The 18,145-nt window shown below is 42.1% G+C and overlaps 1 protein-coding gene across 1 annotated transcript; it reads right to left on the reverse strand.

Annotated features, from left to right (window-relative positions):
* On the reverse strand, positions 1–17,290 carry LOC134749655 (WD repeat-containing protein 44; the record flags this gene model as incomplete). Its single annotated transcript, XM_063684674.1, is given in 21 exon segments — positions 1–135; positions 137–192; positions 195–357; positions 642–1,025; positions 1,399–1,530; positions 2,175–2,376; positions 3,323–3,403; positions 4,329–4,439; positions 5,738–5,857; positions 6,692–6,815; positions 8,571–8,722; positions 9,229–9,340; positions 9,776–9,892; positions 10,291–10,405; positions 10,874–10,995; positions 12,828–12,944; positions 13,986–14,075; positions 14,449–14,537; positions 15,211–15,332; positions 16,197–16,368; positions 17,071–17,290. Coding segments are annotated over 21 exon segments (2,784 nt in total), but the record flags the coding sequence as incomplete, so codon positions are not given.
* Between the last annotated feature and the right edge of the window lie 855 nt (positions 17,291–18,145).

An 18,145-nucleotide genomic window follows, 5' to 3' on the forward strand; every position in this document is an offset into this window, starting at 1 on the left:
GTATTTGCCGTCGTGTGAGAACGAGGCTTTGATTTGACTCGAAACGTTCACGTAGCCCTTGTATTTGCAGGAGAGGTTCAAGTCTCTGAGATCGTACAGTCTTATTCTGCTGTCGTTTGAGGTTACTAGGATTTTTGTCGTCGTTGGGCATGGGTTCTATGCCGCTGATCTTCCTCCCGGTGGAGTTCTTGCTCTAGTGGAGCGCACGTCTATCTGCGTGTGGTACTTGAGCTGGTCGGTGGTGTAGAATATGCAGCGCCCGTCGTAGGTGCCGACGACGGCAAACTTGCCGTTTTGACAGAAGTTTGCGGCAGTTATTAGTTTTGTTTTACCGTCGACCTCGTTCCAAACCGCGACCTGAAATAAGTTTTATGCTGACAACGATATACAAACGGCAAGCTAATCTATATTTTGACGGCGCGAGCCAACTTAAATGATAACAAAGTGCCGAACACGCGACAAATAAAACTTTTTTTGCAACAGGTTATTTCGAATTCTACGTACAAACACAAGTTAAGGTTCAAACTCTAATTGACTAGGATTTCGTGTCAAACAGGATTCGTGTCGTGCCCCTCCTTCTAAACGTTCGTATCCAGTCCAGTTCTTGTATATTGAAATGCGTTAATCCTCATAAATGTTACCTTCTTATCAGGAATGTTCCACAGCCTCAGCTTCCCGTCCAGACTGCCCGACAAGAAGTACCGGTCGTCGCGCGGGTGGAACACGATGGCGGTCACGAAGTCGATGTGCTGGAAGCAGCAGAGGCACTCCCCGCGCGATATGTGCCACAGCCGAACAGTTTTGTCCATCGAGCTTGACAGTATGAAGTAGTTCTTAGACCAGGATACGTCTAGCAGGTCTGACGTATGCCCCGAATACGTGCAGAAAGGTTTCGGGTGGAATGGGGCGGAGGGGCCTAAGGGTGCGTCCTCGGGACTCGGTGGTGGGGCGGTGAGCGACGCGAGGGACTCTTGTGATGGGGTCGGAGAGGATTTCTGCTCTGCGTTGTATTTTGTGCGCATGTCCTGTAAAATGTAAGTAGTTATATTTAGCATGGACTGAAGTTGTCCTTGGTTGTTTTAAATTGTAGCTTTGTACGTGTACCATAAGGGGAAGTTTGACAGATTTGCTACTATTTTTAACGTTAATGAGATCGAGAAAATTTTATCAGCACTGTAAGTTAACAGCTTGTCAGGGCAGTGATTTACAGCATTAATGCAAACGCCACTAAAATGTGTAAATTGCAAGTGTGTGTAAACGACACTGCAATATCGATGCCACAAACACAAGTGTTAGGTGATTGTTGAACGGAAAAGTACAAGTAGAAGGGTGGAACCGAACTTGTAAAGTGATCATTAGCAACCTTACTGCAAGGCGATAAGGTCCAATATTGAATACCTGGAATACCGCATATGCGTCCCTCGCGACCCACACCCGCAGCAGTCGGTCCTGGCCGGCCGTGGCGAGCAGACGGCCGCACACGCTGAACTTGCAGCACCACACGGCGCCCGAGTGCCCGCTGCCCATCTCCTGCACAAACGACAAAGCTTGTTCAATAGTCAATAGTCAAAATTTTGCGAACGCTAAAACGGTGACAGACGGTTTGGTGCAACCCGACCTTAGTGTTCAAATTGTTTTACGAAATCGAATTGGGTCTTTAATCAAATTGTATTATAACGAATAATGTTGACAAAACACTCGCACTAAACAGTAAACATATAACTTTAAAAGTGCGCGCTGCGCGTACTATATAGTCTGGTCTGGTATGTAGGCATAAAAAGTACAGCACATAAAAAATCTAATTCGTCGTCCGCTATGTCGGCCACGTCCTTGTGCCGTGTTAGGTACGAACCTCCACGTGTCGCACACAGCCCTCGAAATCGTAAGGCCCCTTGTCCGAGTCGGAGGCTTCAGCTTGATGTTGTGCTCGCCCCGCACGTCGTCTGATATGTCGTCCGCTATGTCGGCCACGTCCTCCTTGTGTCGTGCATGCGACAGTTCTCGTTAGGTAGGTACGAACCTGCACGTGTCGCGCGCAACCGTCCAAGTCGTAAGGCCCCTAGTGCGAGTTGGAGGCCGTCAGTTTGATGTTGTGCTCGCCCCGTACGTCGTCCGCTACGTCGGTCTCGTCCTCCTTTGTGCCGTGCATGCGACACTTCTTGTTAGGTACGAACCTGCACGTGTCGCACGCAGCCGTCGAAGTCGTAAGGCCCCTTGTGCGAGTTGGAGGCCTTCAGTTTGATGTTGTGCTCGCCCCGCACGTCGTCCGCTATGTCGGCCACGTCCTCCTTGTGCCGTGCATGCGACACTTCTTGCGCGAGGGATTTCGCTGCGTCTACTGTCTTTTTCACAGTGCTGCCTAGGAAGCGTTTTAGTCTGGAAATTAGTCAAGTTTCAATTAGTTTAAGAGAAAAAATTGTGGTGTGTATGATATGAATACGCCTATCAGATTTTTGTGAGTAAAATTGAGGAGCTGGGCAGGGCAGCAGCGAAGCATTAGGTATAGTCGGGTTGGGTTCCTATCCTTTTGACGATAAATAATTGGCAATTGTTAAAAGGTATTATAAGCCTAGTTTTGCATTTTTATTGCAGGCAAGCATTGATAAAAAATGAGACATAGTTTAACGAAAAGAATCTCAACTCAATGTCATCGAAACGCTTTTCGTAACGTCGTGTTTAAATTGTGATGACGATTGCGGCGATCTTGTGGCTTTCCCCTAAAATGTACCTATAAAGCCAAAGAATCAATAAGTTTTCTTTCACCCATTCATTACTGACATAGGCTGTTTTATATGTATTTGATATAGGGTATGTATAATGGCAAAGAGGATATAATATTATAGAGCGGTACTGTCATAGTAAATTTTGTAACCACAGTAAATTCACTGCCATCTATCGACACACTTTAAAACTAAAATTGAAGATTTATACAAATACGATAAAATGTATTTAAAAATGGATAAATGTTTTTTTTTTATTTGCATTAATAATTTTTAATATTTTGACCCATGTTCTTTTACTGATATGCGTTAAAATTGTTAAATAACAAACGAAACTGTCAACGCCCTCTATACGAGAGTAGGCCAAAGGTAGTAGCGCCATCTGATCGAAATCAAATTTTCGTGATTTTCGAGGCACGTTTTTTCCTTAGACTGTATCCATTTATTCCGGAGTTATATCTAACTTTAATAATGGTAATACACGCTAGTACAAGGGGCAAGCGGAGATGGGTATTTATAAATGGTTTACATTACAAAGTATTTGACAAATCCGCAAAACTGCACTGCAACAACACACAGACTTGTTAGTATCACACCGTCACCTGTTTTGGTTCACTTCTGGAACTATTTTCGTGTTTATACTGTCTTGCGAGTGACTTTTCACTAATGGAGTTGGGGCTGCCCTAAATTTATAATAAATTACTCAATAAAATTGCATTATACAAATTATCTGCAAAACAAAAAGATAAAAATGTCAAAGATTTTTTAGCTTTCTATAAATTGTATATACAGATGTCAATCACAATGAAAAAATCAACGATGATCAATCAACTCTGGTCAACGTGGGACTCGAACCCACATTCTTGGATTGCCGGTCCAATGCGTTACCAATTGCGCCAGCTGACCACCCGTCAATCAACGCGAATTTAATCATTGCAACTGTGACGACGTCACTAGCGACATCTGCATATTAAGGTTCACAACCTTATATAATATGCAGATGTCGCTAGTGACGTCGTCACAGTTGCAATGATTAAATTCGCGTTGATTGACGGATGGTCAGCTGGTAACGCATTGGAGGTTTGGACGTTGACCAGAGTTGATCATCGTTGAATTTTTCATTGTGATTGACATCTGTATATACAATTTATAGATTGTAATAATGTGGTACGTCCCACAATAAAAAAGGAAAAATATATTAATTAACATTTTTTAGCTTCGTAAGTCCGCGAATTTTTGAATGGTATCAGTAAGAAGTTGTTAAAAATAGCTTTAACATGGAAAAATGTTATCAATTTATCATTATAATAAAATGATTCGCAGATTTTCTTTCAATTTCACGGTGGTTATTTTACCATAAGCAAAATTTATAACTTCCTATTTATAACGGCAATGAATTTTCAACGACCATAAAGTACTTTAGTTTTAAAATATTAAAATTATTTTAAACGGGTCACTCATGCATATTAAATAATACATGAGTGACCCGTATAAATATGTTCGAGTCTCACGGGAGTTTTATAGTTAAAATTACTTTAGTTTGTGATGGTTTAGTTGGTGATGGTGCCGATATTTTCGACAGTAAATAAAGTAGAAGGCGTGACTCACTTTTCAGTCTTCTTCCGAATAGTATTCTTGCTGTCGGCGGCCTGCTTGGTCTCCTTGCCGTCCTCGTCGGCGCCGCCCGTGCACACGCTCTCGCTCTCCTCGTCCGTTTCCCTGGGCCACATGGCACATATCACATACTATACTAGATAGACCACCAAACAATGTGTGGAGACCGCGAGTCTTCGTAAGCACTTTATGATGGAAGGTATTCCATGCCCTGGAGTCAGTTGTTGCTTGGCGAAGTTGTTGGGCAAATGGGCAGTACCGCCCAATAATATATCAATGTTATAAGGTGATTCAGGAGAGAAAAGGCTAAAATGTAAAAACTATGTAATACTTTCTTTTTACATGAGAAACAATTATTATACTAAAAATGTATTAAACTAATTAAACTATAGTTACACAAAACATACAATGAAATGTTAATTTCTAAAAATAATAGTGTATAAAAACACCACACCACTCATGATATGTACAATCGAGGACATTCTCGGTGAACCACCTTAAGGGCAAAAATCGTCTAAATGTTTTGCACTGTCAGATGATATCATAAAAGTGATGATCAATACCATGGCACTTAAAATTGTGGGTGTTCAAAAAAAAGGTAGGCTCAGGTAAAGTTAATTGCCGTCCATTGTCTTTGTGACCGCCGGCATTCGGCATTTGAAAACTAAGATAAGGAATCCAAAATTCATCCTAATTGGTTATCTCTATGGGAGGCGGAGTTTAGCTCGCTCGTAAGGATCGAGGTAAAACATTTCTGAATTGATTTACCGAGAATGTCCCCGACTGTACATTCAACAAAAACACAACAGTAGGTACGTATTCTGACGAACAAAATAGATGCACACTTATACAAATAATGCAACAAAAACGCACATTTGATAATGTGTTTAACTTAAAAAATGTTGACCGCTAGAAAACCCCAAAACTATGTATTACAGGTTGCGAAGCTATATTATAAAAGAAAATAAAATCCCCTGTTCCGAGACATTTTAAACCCCCCAATTAGGCATTGGCATTAGATTAGAATATTAGATTTGTGTTTGCGCCATTCGGTCTCATAACGATCGCAACACTACCGTACTTATACTTTTTAGAATTTAGTTTTTAATGTTTTTCCTACATTTTCCAAAAATCGCTGAAAGCCTTTTAACACAAATAGGCAAGAAGGTTGCTTATGATTATTTTCGCGTAGTGTCATGGAATCTAGTGGCTCCTCTTACTGACTCACATTTAAAAAACCGCATGTAGGTAAAATATGATTATGAATATGAAGGATACCAACACCAGATTGGGTAGTGCCCAATTGAAGACCAGCGCAATGTAACTTAATACAGCCAAATGGACTGTTCTCCGCAAAATTGATAAATAAAATCTAATGAAAACAACGTAAACAAAAAGTAAACCTAATATTAATACTGAAGTCCGAATCCGCAGGAAGGATTCCCATTTCGACCGAAGGCGTGAGAGACTTTCTTGAGAACACAGAGAGACGCTTGCGCCACGACTTTTGCACCAGTTCCAAGCTGAAAATGTATTTAAACCAACATGGGCTTTTGGATTCATCAATGGATGAATCACAATAGTTCTACAGATTCCGAATTGAACGAATTATGATTTCTACAGATTTTCTCTTCTACAAATTTTCAAAAATATGGTCGGTCATACAAAACTAATTGAAGGTTTTTTAAAGGCTATCCTCTCTTGCCAATTTGTTAATGACCACCGTGACGTTAACACTAGCACAGCTACTTTGTCTATGATTTTCCCTACATGGCGGACTTGTCACAAAACGGAAACTCATTTTCTTAACGGGATTCGAACCCAGGACTCAGCGTCGTGGACAGGGTGACAACTAACTAGGTCAAAGCAGCAAAATGGATAGGAATACAGTAATTCTACTTCTGCTAGTGGCTGATGATCATTCTCTAGTATAGTTAAGGAAATATAAATTGACCCGTTTTTTACTTTTGTACTTATTATTTTGGTAAGCGATTAGCTGACGAAGGCCATATGACTTAATTTTGTTAGTAGCAAAAACACACTGGAGACGGGAAAATTGTATTTGGAGTATCACTTTAAATCATAGGTAGCTGTCATAATTTAAAAAAACTTCTTCCTGTGACTTTGCGTAAAAGTCATATTTGCCTTTAGTGGTAACATAATTAATAAACGCCAGCGCTTGGCAACGAAGTCCTGCAGTGTCATCTCAAATTTGCGGCTACAATATTTTACACTACATAGGCGTTTTACTTAGTAATCTTAGTATGCGAGTATTCTTTGTCTATGCAAAGCGTTAACGTAATTTCGTTATTATGCCAGTTGCTAAAGTTGTGTTCGACTCCTGTTTTTATAGTTACCTCACATTTTCGTCGTCATTGGCTCGCCCTATGTACTCTGACGTGAGTCTCATGATGTGCAGACTCAGTGGATTGATGCATTGAGGTATTTTGTGCTCCGCCACGCTTAGAGGCACTCTTTCACCTGTAGATTGTAATTTAGAACTAAAAAACATAATTCTAATTGTAAATTTTTGTAAAAACAACCAGTAAAAAAAACCGGTCAAGTGCGAGTAGGATGTCCTACTCGCACTTGACCGGTTTTTTTTAACACAAGTTTTAACAATGATTTAATTTTGTACGTGAAACGTGAGTGAAACTTCTTGAAAAACCCAAATGGGTCGGATTAAAAACCAGATGTAACGGAAAATATTATGGCGCGGTGGCTTAATATCTCTGCAACTATAATGGCTATACGCATAGTTTTTGTATCGATGTTTAGGAAAGAAGCCATTACTTAGAATTTAATGTACCGCTGACAGAGCTCGGCGCTCATTTTGCGCTAGAAACGACGCATTTAGAAAAAAAGTGATGTCATTTGATAGATCTTACTTAATTAATACCTACAGTAAAACTATAATACGTGGGATTATAACATAAATTTTAGGATTGATCTTGTTTATATACAAAACTGAAGTAGCTCAGACAGCAAGATCAAATACCCCCACGCCCAAGAAAGAGAGCGTTGCAGGAATGTAGTAGGTACTTAAACACAGAACAATAGTACAACTACCAGAAGTAGTAGAAGTAATAGTACAAGTGGCGTTTGTGTGCCAGATACAGCCTAGTTGCAATATTTTTCCTTTAGTCCGACTCATGCTCAAACCCAAAGGCGCGCCTCTCTCGGGCGCTTCTGGCCTTCGGCCCTACGTGGTGCTCGGCCTTCGGCCTTCCCAACTTAACATACTTTGACCATTATTCTGTGTTTAAGCACTAATCTCCAGCAGCTCGCGTGTAGGAGTGCCTCTCCTGGACGCTTCTGGCCTTCGGCCTTCACATTCAAGATACTTGTGGAGTTTTAGGAAGCATGTACATGTACAGGTCAGTACAGGTACGATCCGGGCCTTCAGCTCTACGCGGGGCTCGGCCTTCAGTCATCGAATTCAGACACTTGTACTGTTGTTCTTTGTCTGAGCACTATTTAACCTCCCAAAGCTCGACCTTCGGCCTCAGCCTAGTAGGCACGCCTCGTCGGGACGTTTCGGGCCTTCGACCCTACGCGGATCTCGGCCCTCGGGCTTAGCAATAGTTGTCTACACCACGTTTCACGTAAAGTTAAACCATAAAATATTGACAAATAGGTAGTATGTTTGGTTCTGTAACAGCGCTCCCGCATTTATGATACCAAACAAAAGAGATGCAGACCCTTCCTTTCAACCACGTATTTTAGACAAGTATAATTGCCGACCAAGGGTTGTGCTCTAAAAATACGTTAACCCTGGAAAACCAGGCACAATAGAATTTCAACTTTAGTATTCCGATTTAGGGTTCAAGTTAGATTACACTTTCGGGAAATGTGACGTCTTCGAATGAATCATCAAAGCTGGAATAATAATATATTCCAGATTTGGATTTTTTGGGAAAACCTTGTAGATTGTTGCGGCCTAAAAAAGAGTTAAATGTTTTTATGGTAATAATCCGTCTTTAACAGGTCATAATAGTCAGATCGATAAAGACAGAGGGAGGGCTGACTGAGTTGAGTGTTAAATATGATTGACGATAGTAGCTGCATCCCGTCTGTAATATCTCCTGGCTCCGTCTGGCTACACATGCACCGCACTGACTGCATGTCAGTAAGGCGTCTGGGCTGAAATGTAGCGCGAGTGACCCCAGTGTAGTGTTTACACGTCGCCTACAGACTACAGAGTGGCTCCCTCTGACTACGCCTCACAGCACTGACCGGTGTCGAGGTTGAGCACGGTGACCTGCTCGAGTATCTGCATGTCTGTCAGACGTTGTCCCGAGGTGGAGTGCGTGCGCAGCGCCAGGCCGAGCTGCTCGTCGCCCGCGGAGCGCCGCCGCCCGCCCTCCAGGGACTCCGAGTTGCTCCGTCTGCAAATCACCACATAAACAATAGGGACCGTGCGCGTTGGAGGGTTTGCCGACTTGTGGCCTAAATCGGAAACTTAAACTTGACATTGGCAATTAGGGTGGTCCAACTTTGTATGAAGGAAAAAAAATAAACTTTTCCTCCACAAGACTCCCTTTATTGTATTATGAATTAGTAATCTATGTGCCAAATTTGAACTCATTTTCTAATGATTTAGTAGTTGCTATGAGCTTGTGCCCGATAAGGCGGCTTTTAGTAAAGTTTTTTTTATTCACTTCATATACAAGTAGTATTTCTTTATATTTTTGTATGTGGGTATTTTTGCACTTTGTAGTTTTTCCTCAGTCACCCTTTGAGCACGAACGCTGTAAAGGGTTCGAAACGTCGGGATATATTATATACGCGATATAATCCGTTTTCATAGTTTTATTTCATGAGTATCTAACTATCGCGGTAACCGAAGACAAAATTATATTCACTTCCCTTTAGTTAAACTTAATAAAGTCACCTGGTGTTCCCGCCCAAGCTACTGTGCCCAGTGGAGAGCTGCGACCGTCCTTCGCTGTGTGTTCGCGATCCACAGCGCTGTTCGTCGTCCGCCGGCCGCACAACGTAGTCGCCTGAAAACAAACCTTGTGTTTTTAAAGTCATAAGGTAGGTACTATTTGGTACGTAAACTAAACGAAGCTACGTACGCTTACGAATACGAAGATAATTAACGCCAAAAAAAATGAACCATACGCAGACCATTATAAACTTGAATTTCATCGTTTGTGTCTAGTCAGTCACTGCGTAGTCAATAAAATTGTCGTTGCGAATTGAGCTTTATTACAAGGCAACTAAGTTTTAAAGATGAAGTACATACTGACCTTTGCCTGATTCCTAAATGTCAAGGGTGGGTTCAGGAAGCCTCTGAAGCGGGCGATTTATGATGAATGATTTCTTCTTCTTCCCGCTAGACCTGTTCTCATTTACTTGGGGTCGGCCGTCCTTGTCCTCAATTTCCATCTCATCATCATACGGGCAATGTTTTATAATGTAGTTCAAATACTAACCTCTGACCGCCTCTTTAATGTTGAGTGTGGATTCGGGAGGTCTCTGCTTCATCGAAGTGCCTGTACTACTGCGTGACGACGCGCGCGATTCGTGACTCATTGATGACTTGTCGTGTGCTGCAACAAATTGGGAATTAACTTTGTGACATATATACATAACATACAAATCGGCATTACTTTAAAAAAAATCGTATCTTGTTCTGTTAATCAAAAGATAAATGTGTTATCTATGTATGGGATGCATACAGTTACTGCCTTTCAACTTTGAGTAGCAGTATGAGATACGAGATTTTTTCAAAGTATTGACGAAATATTTTCACTAGATTGAGCCGCCACATTGTCGTATGTTTTATTATGGGTCCGTGACTGTCAAAAGTCAAACTGAATAAAATGTCATTTATCATGTCTTCCGGCATTCTTATTACAGCATTGTCAGTTTATCAGTGATATTACAGCTTTGGTTCTAAATCTAAAACATGCCTACTATTATGAATATCAGTGAATAGTAATCTCACCATATTTGGAAGTGGAGAGTTCTAGCGAATCCTGGAACTCTCTTGTGAGGGACTCGATGGTGCTCGCCGGGCTGGGCAGCGACATGCACTGGCTTACAGAATTAGGCAATGGAGGCTGAAACAATCATTCTTTGTAAGATAACAACGAAAGATTTTCGCGGTACTTACCATAAATAAACTAACTTCTCTCAAACAAGTTCGGAAGCGGTACAAAAATCAGTATTGGTACCAAAAGTATGTGAAAACGCTACGTTTTATTGAGAGGCATACAAATACAAATTTGAAACACATCATTGGCCTTTCAGTCTATTACAGACTTACCAATTAAATTGTCGCATGCAAATTATAATGATATAAAATTTTAAATTAACCTGTTCAAGTGCTTGTTGATTGAGTAGCTGATCAATTTAAGACTGGGGACGAGAAATAAACTAGCACTATCTTAGTATGCCTAGTGGCGCATATAGCCACTTGTAGCGGTCCAAATTATAATGACGAGTGAACCGCGCCTGCCAGAAGACCACATATCACATATGTGACATGTATGATTTTTTTATTAGGTACTTATTGCTAATTTACGCACCTCGACTGATAAGGAATCGAGCTTGCTCCTCCTTTCATAGCGGTAGTCATCGGTGTCGTTGGTGCAGATGCTGAGGTTGTCGCCGTCGGCCGTCGATAGTGATTGAGAGCCGTGCAGTTTGCCTGGAACAAATGTTTACTTTGAATATCGCGTGATGCGCTATTGAAATTGAACGGAAGTAATTATCGAGTTAATACGTAAGTATGTAATAATATGTATGTATGTGTATGTATTTTTGGCGGAATATTTTTTCCAGAGCACTTTAAAGCTAATGATTATTTGATGATAATTAGCAATCTGTAGGTAATTATGTTCGTGTCGTGTGTTCCATAGTACCTTAAAAACTACTAAGACAGGCACGTAGCATTATTTTCTTTTAATTGTTGCACATTATTTTTGTATAGACGATAAAGCCTTAGTTAAACTTTTTACTTGTTGACTTCAGATAGTGTCAGTATTGAAATGGGAGCCAATGCCACCGGAACCAGGTATTAATCACTTGTTTATCTCATCTGAAGTAAGTACTTGCTTTACGACCGCCTTCGTGCTGGCTACCGCTACCACGTCCGGCTCATCGCCAGCTGACACAGGGCCACGTCAATACAGTACTCACGCGGCTTCTTGCGGCGCAGCGGCGGCAGCGGGCCGGCGGGCGCGGTGACGACGCTGTCCGCTTGCTTCACGACCGCCTTCGTGCTGGCTACCACTACCACGTCGGGCTCATCGCCAGCTGACACAGGGCCACGTCAGTACAGTACTCACGCGGCTTCTTGCGGCGCAGCGGCGGCAGCGGGCCGGCGGGCGCGGTGACGACGCTGCCCGCTTGCTTCACGACCGCCTTCGTGCTGGCTACCACTACCACGTCGGGCTCATCGCCAGTTGACACAGGGCCACGTCAGTACAGTACTCACGCGGCTTCTTGCGGCGCGGCGGCGGCAGCGGGCCGGCGGGCGCGGTGACGACGCTGCCCGCTTGCTTCACGACCGCCTTCGTGCTGGCTACCACTACCACGTCGGGCTCATCGCCAGCTGACACAGGGCCACGTCAGTACAGTACTCACGCGGCTTCTTGCGGCGCGGCGGCGGCAGCGGGCCGGCGGGCGCGGTGACGACGCTGCCCGCTTGCTTCACGACCGCCTTCGTGCTGGCTACCACTACCACGTCGGGCTCATCGCCAGCTGACACAGGGCCACGTCAGTACAGTACTCACGCGGCTTCTTGCGGCGCAGCGGCGGCAGCGGGCCGGCGGGCGCGGTGACGACGCTGCCCGCTTGCTTCACGACCGCCTTCGTGCTGGCTACCACTACCACGTCGGGCTCATCGCCAGCTGACACAGGGCCACGTCAGTACAGTACTCACGCGGCTTCTTGCGGCGCAGCGGCGGCAGCGGGCCGGCGGGCGCGGTGACGACGCTGCCCGCTTGCTTCACGACCGCCTTCGTGCTGGCTACCACTACCACGTCGGGCTCATCGCCAGTTGACACAGGGCCACGTCAGTACAGTACTCACGCGGCTTCTTGCGGCGCGGCGGCGGCAGCGGGCCGGCGGGCGCGGTGACGACGCTGCCCGCTTGCTTCACGACCGCCTTCGTGCTGGCTACCACTACCACGTCGGGCTCATCGCCAGCTGACACAGGGCCACGTCAGTACAGTACTCACGCGGCTTCTTGCGGCGCGGCGGCGGCAGCGGGCCGGCGGGCGCGGTGACGACGCTGCCCGCTTGCTTCACGACCGCCTTCGTGCTGGCTACCACTACCACGTCGGGCTCATCGCCAGCTGACACAGGGCCACGTCAGTACAGTACTCACGCGGCTTCTTGCGGCGCGGCGGCGGCAGCGGGCCGGCGGGCGCGGTGACGACGCTGCCCGCTTGCTTCACGACCGCCTTCGTGCTGGCTACCACTACCACGTCGGGCTCATCGCCAGCTGACACAGGGCCACGTCAGTACAGTACTCACGCGGCTTCTTGCGGCGCGGCGGCGGCAGCGGGCCGGCGGGCGCGGTGACGACGCTGCCCGCTTGCTTCACGCTGCTCGCCTTCGTGCTGGCTATCACGTCAGGCTCCATCGCTAGCACTGACACAGGGTTAATGCGTTAGCATAGCACTACATTTTGGACTAACATGGACACAATTAAGAAATTTAGCATTTTTTAATCCCATTCAGCTTTAGCTGAACTAGAGAAAAATAATAAAAACGTCTATAAATTGTATATACAATCAATCAACATTCAATCACAATGAAAAAATCAACGATGATCAACTCTGGCCAACGTGGGACTCGAACCGACATCTTTGGATTGCCGGTCCAATGCGTACCATTTACAAGAACACAACAAAACAGAAGTCTCAATAATTAACGAATTAAATAGACTGGTCTATCTCAAAAAATTTACTTCAGGCTACCTAGTTTAGCGGCTTCAGTCACTTTAGCCTCACATTATTTAAGTTGTAAGCGTCTCATACAGCCAATAAAGATATTTACACATATCTACAGTTTTGCAACTTATTTCGTGAAAATAAGAATGAGAATGGCTATTGGAATACCAGAAATCTACGTCTAGTATTGAGACAGACATTAATCATATAAAGTACCGAACTATTGAACTGCCACCACCAAAAATGTACAATGAAAGCCAACCTTTTCTGGTATGATAATAGGATTATTATAACGATTAAATACCTACCTACTTACATACAAAGACGAATGTTCGACGTATATTTTGTAATAAAGTCTCGTTCGTTTAGTTTAAAAAAAATCCTCAATCGCTTTTACATCTTATCATCATACCATGTAACAGAGGCAACGAAAATATTAATAAGGTTAAAGCACAAACAAATGATAAATGTTTTAAACGGTACCTACAAAGGAATCGGTTACACATTGCTATATGTATATTAATGGAATTCATTCATAAAGTGCATACCCATTATGAATGAATTCCATTAATAAACTTTTGCAGCTGTGTGTGTACTGTGTACATTAACCCGTCAAACATCCGCCCGAATCCGAATTAGCTCCAGCTTGCCTAGAGTTGTTTGGATCATAAACTTTCCGTACCCTTACTGTACTGTCACAAAGTGTCTGAAAATAAACTGAATATTAATATAAATGTACCATTTTGCGTTCTGTCCACCGGTACGGGTTCGTCAGGCGTGTTAGTTTCTCGCGGCGGTGCAGACGCCTGGGCAACTTCACGAATGTTAGCTGAAAAATATCATATTTTATTTAAAATGCCGCTAAAGTACAGTCAGCAGCAGAAGTTGCTAAACGGGCGAAGTGTTCAAAATGATGTTGACACGATTTTATTGTTAAAAGAATAAGAGCGTGTCAAGGTAATTTTGAACACCTCGCCCTCTTAGCAACTTCTGCTGCTGACTGTAGGTTTGGTTAGGACGGCAGATGTCGCTAGGCGTGTTTAACAATAAAGAATATGATGGAAATATTCGCAAGAGTACCTAGCTCAATAGTCAAGTAAATACTATCTTTTTTTCTGAAATTCTTATTTCAAGTTTCATCAAAATCAGATCGAACTTTTTCGTGATTGACTGACAAATATCCAAATTAGTAGGATAATCACAATGTGAATCCGCCGCGCCGCTGAGGATCCTTCCAATGCGACCCAGGGACGTCATGCTCTGAAGGCTCATTGTGTCGTGCGCTATCACCCTGCAACCAACGGTAAAAACATTAACAAGTTCACTTTACGGTGGAACCAAATCAAACCCATAGATGTATTGTTAATTGCAAGTTAAGCCAATTGCCATATCAAGCGTTAAGAGCTGGGTTGTTTCACTTGTTTCCTATACTGAATAAAAAAATTGTGTTGTGGCAGTTCATATCATGAAATTTCATTTATGAAATATATTTTGAATATTCTATTATTATAAAATCAACAAAAACTCAGTTTAGTACCTACGAAAAATGACAAAAAAATCACTTAGGTAGTGTTAAAATTTACAATTAAGTTTCATATGTGTCATAAAGAGTAGGTGATTTAACCGCTTACTTCATCTTCTCAAATGACTATTTCGTCTAAGACGGTAATCTATAAAACAAAAGCCATTGTCTCTTTTGTGCAAGCGGTTGGCCATTGTGTGTCATTGTGTGTGAGCGCCGCACGCTCCGTGGCACGCGCCAACACACAATGGCACACATAGGCCGACAGCTCGCACAAAAGAGACAATGGCTTTTGTTCAACAGATTACCATCTTAGACGAGAAAGTCATTTGAGATGATGCAGACTATACATTTGCCCCATTATTTTCCCATATTCTCATTTCATAAGAGTAATTACCAAAAAGTTCATAAAATAAATGACAATCAAATGAATATTGCTCACTTGAACGGCTGTGTAACATCTGTGAATGAGTGGTGGTCAGCAGCTGCATCAACAGTGTCGTCATCCTCGTCTGTTTGCATGCAGCGCCGAAGCTCTTGGAATCGGCGTCGCCCTTGCACCACCTGCAACATATATACAGGATGGATTTTCTTTTTGGGTCAGTGAGGGCAGCGACCAAATCCCGTGCTGCTACGCGAAAATGATCTTAGAACACCTTCCCTCACTTTCCAATTAATAAAGATGGAATTGGCATTTAAAAAAAGTTTGTCAAAAATGACCTTTTTCTCGCATTTCCCGTAGCAGCACGGGATCTGGTAGCTGCCCTCACTGACCCAAAAAGAAAATCTATCCTGTATAGACAGTATAAATACGGTGTATTTTTAATAGGACAGTATGTGGAAATCCGAAACTATTTACATTAGAGGAAAACTGTCTTAGGATTTTTTTTTTGAGAAAACTATTTTGGCATATTCAAAATTTTGTTTATATGTGAGTTGTCCCTAACTTTTCCTGTCTTTTTGATAATGTTCCACTACAAAATGCACCTGAAGGGTTAAGAATTAATTTATTGGAGCACCCTACTCTCCACCACCTCCAAAAAAGCGCTGGTGGCCTGGCGGTAAGAGCATGCGACATTCAATCCGGAGGTCGCGGGTTCAAACCCTGGCTTGTTTTTGGAATTTACGTACGAAATATTATTTCATATTTAGTAGTCGCTTTTCGGTGAAGGCAAACATCATGAGGAAACCGGACTAATCCCAATAGGGCCTAGTTTTTACCCTCCGGGTTGGAAGTTCAGATGGCAGTCGCTTTCGTAAAAACTAGTGCTTACGCCAATTCTCGGGATTAGTTGTCAAGTGGACCCCAGGCTCCCATGAGCCATGGCAAAAAAGCCGGGACAACACAAGGAAGATGATGATCCTTACTCTCCACCAAGAAACTTATACTGCAAATCGGCAGATCAAGTGTTTTACAAAAATATTTACACTTTTAACAGTATTCCGGTCATCATCTGCAGGGGCAACCTCGGCAGTGGATATGTTTGGAGCTATACTTGGTGCCTCCACAAGTGTAGATTGAGTCTTTACAGCCGATTTCTCCTTCTCCTTATCTTTGGAACTGTCTGTTAGGCTTGTGTTCCTGCATAGTGATGATCTCCTAGAAAGTAAATAAGTGTTTACAAGTGTAACCCCAAGAAAAATTCAAAACATACATTTTATTTTATATTTAATGTAAAAAAGATTGGCTTCATTTATTTACTTTTAATTTTTTTTTTTGTCATTGCACCTTATAAACCCATGTACTAGTGAATTGTGCTAAAAAGTAAACATAGTCAAGTTTCTTACACATCTTATAAAAAAAGTCTGTATGTTCGCAAAAAACTCAAAACCTACTGAATGGATTTTCCCATGCGAAGGTGGGGCGGGTCACTAGTTCCGTAATAAATAAGAATTAAAGTAGCACCCAGTGCCACATAAACCGTGACAGATTGTACCATCTCCGATGGTTTTGTGCTGCACATAAATTTGAGATTTGATTTGATACAGATTACAGAACATTTAAGTTTTGCAGTTGCAAACAGTTCTCAAGCAGTCTTCTAATATTACCTATCAATAAGTCACGATTGAATGTAAATGAGTTACGCATCATTGATTAGACTGTCAATATTCGTTTGATCAAACCAAGGACGATCCATATCGTTACTAGAAACACCTGCTATATAATATTTTCAACTAGAATAAAAGCGTGCTTTATTATGAATTAAGGACCAGTAATAAGTATGACTGGTAGACTAGCTAAGGACCTAAACGATTATATGAATAGTTCCAGGAACGCAGATTGTGTAAACAATTTACTTACTTAGAACCTTTAATGGGTGTGAGCTCTTCGGCATCGTAGAACTCTTCGGAACCACTGCTGTCACCCATTGTATATAAGTAAACGGGAAGCAACAATCACTGACTTCGATCTTACTCAACAATATTTACATCATCAGGCAACTAAAAGCAGATTTAAACGAAAAAAAGAAAGTTGGAGATGACTCCAATATTGGCGTTGTAGAATGTAGACGTTCTGTCAACTTGACGTTTCACAGCTGTGAAACTTTAGTCCGTATTGTACTGATTAATTTTAAATAATTTAATTAAGATATTTAAGTCTACACGCTGTATTTAATCTATGATTTCAAATTTACTTCTGTACATTTTTGTTCCATTAAAATCATATAAGTAAAAGTGTACCTATCGTTGACATTGAAAACCTTTGGTTAGTTCCATATGCGTCCGCTAGATGTCTCAATTACAGATCACTTACCCACTAGACGAAGCATGTTTGTTAACGAATAAATAATATATTAATTATAATATTATACAAGGTGTTCACGAGGAAACCGAAAGATTTTAACCACGCTTTTCTGAGGCCAAAAGAAGGAAAAAATGTAATGTTTAGGTCAAATTCGCAAAAAAAAAAATCTTTTTTTTTTCGATTTTTCAGATGTATTTTTACATAAAAAGTAAATATTATTGGTAAACTTGTCACTTAAAATGGACTTTTACTTTTTTTCTTCGTAAAACGTAGTTTTTACAAAGTGTTACTTGTCACTTTTTGACATCTATCAATAAGGTTACTTAGACTACGTCCCACAGTGGCAACATCGACATCAAAATTGCGTTTTGCACTATGTAACAATAAAAACTTGTTTTTTCTTTATTGGTATTAACTCTGAAACTAGGCAAATTACAGAAAAGTTTATAGGACATTTTAGTCTTTAAATATGATCAGGAATACGCTGTTAAAATTATTCGTTATCCTCATTTTACACCATGTATATAGTCTTTCAATCCAATTCCGTCAGTAGAAAAAAGCGACAAATTTAAAAAAATGTAGGCGCGAAGGATTATCGTCCCACAGAAAATGTGATTTTTGCGCCTTTTTC

Source organism: Cydia strobilella, chromosome 2, assembly GCF_947568885.1.
Source record: "Cydia strobilella chromosome 2, ilCydStro3.1, whole genome shotgun sequence".
Taxonomy (NCBI): domain Eukaryota; kingdom Metazoa; phylum Arthropoda; class Insecta; order Lepidoptera; family Tortricidae; genus Cydia; species Cydia strobilella.